Source organism: Oncorhynchus keta, chromosome 21 (genome assembly GCF_023373465.1).
Source record: "Oncorhynchus keta strain PuntledgeMale-10-30-2019 chromosome 21, Oket_V2, whole genome shotgun sequence".
NCBI lineage: Eukaryota > Metazoa > Chordata > Actinopteri > Salmoniformes > Salmonidae > Oncorhynchus > Oncorhynchus keta.
Window position 1 is genome coordinate 23,054,722 of NC_068441.1, and position 5,995 is coordinate 23,060,716.

Genomic DNA, 5,995 nt, shown 5'->3' on the forward strand with positions numbered 1-5,995 from the left:
ATCCCTTTCCCTTTGTAAATATTGAACAAATACTTCACAAGACAGGTTGATTAAATATCTATGGTGCGTGTGGGTTTGTGCTATAATGATGTGTTTGAATGGAATCAATAAACCAAGAGAGAGGTAACACAACAAAAGCCAAGACAACCGGGGCACTAAGACACAGCAGAGAGAGTGGCTCTGGTCCTATGCCTCTGCCTCACTCTCCAGCTCTGCAGTCACTGTGTGTGAGTGTTGAAGACAGAGGGAGAGAGTGAGCCTGTGTGTGTGTGTATGTGTGCATGCGCGGTTTACATCAGCAAGAGGAGGGAGACACCATTTACTCTGTCTCTTTTTTTCTCTTTCATCTCCATAAATCTATCACTCTGAAAACAGATACAGCCATCCAGAAAACAACAGAAGGAAGAGCCAAAGGCAGAGGAGGGGAAGTGGAGCATTCTGATAAAGAAGGGGAGTGACTCAACAGCAGTCAGCATCATACACAATACATGCTGCTGACTGATGTCTACTATGCAACCCAGAACTGGGAACTAACCAGCCAGCTTTATATTCTCAAAAGCAGGACAGACAGCAGGCTACAGCATCACAAAACCTGCCCAAAACCAGGTACATTATGCATCTCTGTATGTCTCTTTCTGTCTCTATGTCTCTCTCTGACTCTCTGTCTCCCTCCGTGTCTCTTTCTGTCTCTGTCAGTCTCCCTCTTTGTCTCTCTCCCTATAAATATATATCGCTACGTCTCTCTCAGTCTCCCTCTCTGTCTTTGTCTGTCTCTCTCTATGTCTTTCTTTGTCTCTCTCTCTATAAATATAGATCTCTATGTCTCTGTCTCTGTCTGTCTCTCTGTCTCTTACTGTCTTTTTACTTGTAGTTCTCTCTAATCCTCCTTGCATGTAGAATACATGATGTGATCAAGTCTTGTAACATGGTGTTGTTACATGGGGTTATTAACATGGGCGTGTTATGTAATGTTGGGCATGGGGTTGGTCCCTGTAGACTGTGAATGCAATTGATTTGTTCTGATTGATGGTTGAAAGACTGGGTGCTGAGACGGGAGATAGGGACAGTCACAGTGACCTGTGGATAGCTTTCAATTTGGATGAAAGAAGCAGGAGGGGCAGGGTGGAATGGAAGTATGTGTTGTGTGTGTTAAGGGGCTGCATGGGGGCATAAGTGCAGTCAGAGAAGAGTTGGTGTGGGAGACTAATAAGGCTAGAATTGGTGTCTAATAGATTAGCATAGTGGCTAATCCGGTACAGGCAGAGGCAAATCCACAATGACTAGGCCATGCAGATCTAATGGCATTATCTTACGCCCCTTTTCTTTTCAATGAGGTGTTGGCGTTTGCTGTGGCTCACGAGCAGCCATACAGGCTTATACTGAATGTGATATTGTTGACAAAAGAGAATCACAGAGTCTGGAAGAAAAGCAATGCTAACATACTGCTCATTGTATTGGAGAGGGGGTGAGGAAGATGGGAAGGAAGAGGATGAAGAGGAAAAAGGAAAAAGGGCAGGAATACATAGGATAGAGTGTCATTCTAAAGACATTTATTCAGTGTTGTGTACTCTTAAAATGCATAATGTGCATATTGGGACAGCTGAGAAACAGCATCACAAATGGAGACACATGAGCTCCTGTGCCAGCTCCTGTGCCCTGGTTTCGGGGTAGGTCCCCCCCTGAAACCAATGGAAACTCTAGTTTTTGTTGCAAAACAGAACATTTTGCAGCTGTTTGGATTAAATATAACACCCCAGGTTTTAGTAGCAGGTTTCACAGCTGAGGGCTGTGTTTGTGGCTAAGGTTGACTGAGAGTGTGCTCGAGTTGAGTCTGAGAGGATTCATGTGTTTTCACATGCAAAAGTGACTGCTTTTGATAAAAACCCTTTACCTGCCTTCCAAATGAAAATTTAAAATATATTTAATGGGAAAGAGATGTTGTATGCATCCTGCTGCTTTTTTGACAACATGACGAGCAGCGCGGATTACTGTTCGATTTGAAAACGCCGCTCCTTCGTCAGTGCTTTGCCCATTCACGTCACGGGCCATAGCCTGGTGCGCCGTGGTTCAGCTTAATCAAACTGCAGTAGCTAATGTCCTTCATCCTGCTTTTCTCTGTTCCTAGGAAAAGGCCTGCATTGCTGAGGAGGTTGAGGGGAGTTGACTTTTCGTAGGGTGACGCAGGATCTCACCCCCTGTCTATAGAGCGGCTGCTGTCTGACCTCCCAGACTGGGCCTCTGGTTCCTGGCCCCGCCCCAGGCTGTGAAGGATGGGTGATGGGCCTGTGATTGACACCCCCCGCCCGCCTTGTCCCGCCATTCGATGGAGCCATTGTGGAACTCCTCCCTCCCCTTCCCACTGCCCATGCCCAACACCTCGTCCTCTGAGTCACCTGAGAGCGGAGCTCTGTCCCAGTCAATAGCGCTACTCGCCATGCTGCTCATGGACCTGCTGGCCGTGGTGGGCAACGGGGCCATAATGGCTGTCATCGCCAAGGCCCCACAGCTACGTAAGTTTGCCTTTGTCTTCCACCTGTGCCTGGTGGACCTGCTGGCGGCCCTGGTTCTGATGCCCCTGGGCATGCTCTCAGGCCGGGCCTTCTTTGGCGAGGCCCTGTGTCGGAGCTACCTCTTCCTCAGCGTGTGCCTGGTCAGCGCCGCCATCCTCTCCATCTCAGCCATCAACGTGGAGCGCTACTACTACATCATCCACCCCATGCGCTACGAGGTGAAGATGACCCTGGGCCTGGTGGCCTCAGTGCTGGTGGGGATATGGGTCAAAGCTTTGTCCATGTCCGTCCTGCCGCTGCTGGCCTGGGCCTTACAGGGCGAAAGGACTCCTCTTCTGGAGGGTGCTGGAGTTGGGGGAGGGGGTGGAGGTGTACCCTCCCCCTCTGCTGCTCAGGGTCACAGGCGATGCTCCTTGCACTGGACAGGGGGCGGGTCAAACCGTGTTGCCTTCATGGTCCTGTTCACACTGGTGTACTTCCTGTGTCCACTGATGGTCATCCTGGTAGTGTACTGCAGCATGTTCAAGGTGGCGCGAGTGGCGGCCATGCACCATGGGCCCCTGCCGACCTGGATGGACACGCCACACCGCCATCGCTCTGAGTCGCTCAGCAGCCGCTCCACCATGGTGACCAGCTCGAGGACAGGGGCGGGGCGCGACACTCCTCACCGCGCCTTCGGAGGGGGTAAGGCGGCAGCGGTGTTAGCAGCAGTGGGAGGACAGTTCCTGTGCTGTTGGCTGCCCTACTTCTCCTTTCACCTGTACTCAGCTCTGGCCTCAAGCCCTCCAGCCACGCTGGTCCCCCTGGAGGAGGTCGTCACCTGGATCGGCTACTTTTGCTTCACTTCCAACCCCTTCTTCTACGGCTGTCTGAACCGGCAGATCCGCGAGGAGCTGGGCAAGCATGTGCCTTGCCTGTTTCGCCAGGCAACGGGAGAGGAGGACCGACTGCCCAGCCGTGAGGGATCCATAGAGGAGAATTTCCTGCAGTTCCTCCAGGGCACTGGCTGCAACCTGGATCCCCAGGACTCCCACAGCACCTCTAGCCCCAAGGGAGAGGCCTGCCGGCCCCGGGGCCAGCCCCCACAGCCTATACCCATTGACTTCCGCATCCCAGGACAGATTGCAGAGGAGACCTCAGAGTTCCTTGAGCATCACCAGATTAAAAACAACCATATCATATCGGACAGTTAGGTTATGGATTTATTTTATGTAAAAAATCAACACAAAAAGTTACCAGGATAACAATTACCACAGTAACATAACCACACTGGTATACAGTACGTCACGGAGTTTTAACATAAAGCATTTTATTCTTAACAATCAAAAGCTGTGCAATGGGAATCGCATATTGCAGCTTCACTTTCCATTCTGTAAAGGCTGCAATGCTATGGAATTTATATTATTTGTATCATGTTCCTATTAGAGTATACAACAAATAATTTGCTGTGGATTGTGGAATTTTGGGGAGAAAGACAAATGGCACAACTGTAGCTGCAGTGTATCTGACAGGTTGATATGGTCAGTGAGTGATGCCGATATTGGGGTTGTTTGTTAGGGAATTTGTTTTAGAGATTTAATTCTTTACTTTGTTTTACTTCACAATGCATTGATAGTGTCAGTATGCTATTAATACAGATGTATTATATATTCTGAGATTTTCTTTTTGGGATTTCAAACCAAACAAGCCCTTGAGCAAAGGGTATGTTATAGTCTGTCAGCCTTTCTTTCGTTCAGCCTACTTTAAACTATATCAGGTTTTATGACTTTCAGAAGTCATCATTGAGCCAAACACTTGTCCAATATCTGATACTGGTAGATCAATTACTTTTGAAGAATTGATGTATGACAGCTTATTTACATAAGCTGTTGAATATAGAAACCAATATTGGAGTGCAGGAAGACATGCCTGAAAATATGTAAGTATTCCTGACCCCTTCACCTCTGTAAAATATAATTAAACGGATGTATAGTAGACAGTGAGTGAATGGTCACTATATAACTACTGAAAGTTGGGACTTTTAGAGATGATGAATGAGCTACAGTACTTTAATTGTGCCCTGGTTGTGAGGTTGAGGCACGGAGGAAGTAAAAAGCACTATGGGGCAGCCACCTGTTGTTGATAGGTAAAACCTCTGGGCAGATACACCCTCTCTCTGGTGCTTTTCCTGAACACATCATCTGTGTTTTCCCATAAGCAGGCCAGGTTTATTGTGACCACAGTTAGGATGTAGGCAATCTTTTCCTTACTAATCCTGAACTTCTTCTGGCCTGTCAGAAAATACATGTATTTTCATCTATCTACCGTTTAGATAGTACAGTGCCCCTCAAATTGACACGGGCAGATGTTCAGTTAATTAAGGCAGGAGTATTTTTGTTAATTACATTTCTATACATTTAGATTTTTACATTTGCTGTTTTACAAATGTAGCTGTGTTTTATGTTTGATACAACCTGACAGATTATTAGGTATTATTGATTACTGTATCTTTTGCGATTAATTAACAAAATACAATGGTGTATTCAAATGGAATACAGTAACTGTCTTTTCAATGTGTGTTGATTAGCTGTGGAGCAGCGGGTTGGAGAATGTAATAAACCAATTATATTTTACAGTGCAGCTCCTCAGAGTTCTCTACCTCAGATACAATATTGATTTAATTTGCAGGTCCAGCACACAATGTACACATAGAAAAGATATGGTGTAAGTCATGCCACATATTTTTAACTCTATGCTCCCTGGGTTGCTTTCCTTCTGCAGCTGGACAAGGACAGACTGACAAAAGCTGTCCTTGTGGCTTTGTCTGAGAGAATTGATACAACGCCTTCACGTCTGCTATCTCTGGTGTCACATTGTGAGGGGATTTAGAATGGTTTGAGCTGTCCAAAACAGTACTGGCCAATTTGAGGTATCAGCCTTGTTAAAACATATATGGTTTATGCAAGAGTACAGAATAAAAGTTATTTATTTAGTTTCTGGCTTCTTAATCGTTTATTGATTGGTTTAACAAATATGAATGAATGAATGAAATGTTATTTTTGTGTCAAATTTGCCAATTGGCAAGCCATCCCTTATGGAATTAATTGACACATGAACAAACATTACAATAATTCACTATGATAATTAAATGATAATTCTTCTTCCGATGTTCTCTGCATTGTGCATCGCATGAAGTGTGAAAGAAATGTAAGCTAAAAATCAATAATATATGCCATTTAGCAGACGCTTTTATCCAAAGCGACTTACAGTCATGTGTGCATACATTCTACGTATGGGTGGTCCCGGGAATCGAACCCACTACCCTGGGTTACAAGCATTACAAGCGCCATGCTCTACCAACTGAGCTACAGAAGGACCCAATACATAATAGTAATAAGGTTATCCAAACAATTGCCATTCAAAGGTTTGGGGTCACTTAGAAATGTCCTTGTTTTTGAAAGAAAAACACATTTGTTGTCCATTAAAATAACATTGAATTGATCAGA

General features: G+C 45.7%; 1 protein-coding gene across 1 annotated transcript; it reads left to right on the forward strand.

Moving 5' to 3' along the window:
* Window positions 1–233: 233 nt before the first annotated feature.
* LOC118381578 (G-protein coupled receptor 61-like) lies at window positions 234–5,417 on the forward strand. The gene is made up of 2 exons (XM_035768498.2): window positions 234–606; window positions 2,126–5,417. Exon 2 carries the CDS (start codon window positions 2,324–2,326, stop codon window positions 3,701–3,703), a length of 1,380 nt encoding a protein of 459 aa, XP_035624391.1. The 5' UTR covers window positions 234–606; window positions 2,126–2,323; the 3' UTR covers window positions 3,704–5,417.
* The last annotated feature ends 578 nt before the right edge of the window (window positions 5,418–5,995 follow it).

Coding starts and splice junctions, on each gene's coding strand:
- LOC118381578 (XM_035768498.2), top strand. CDS start 2,324: ATGGAGCCATTGTGGAACTCCTCCCTCCCCTTCCCACTGCCCATGCCC.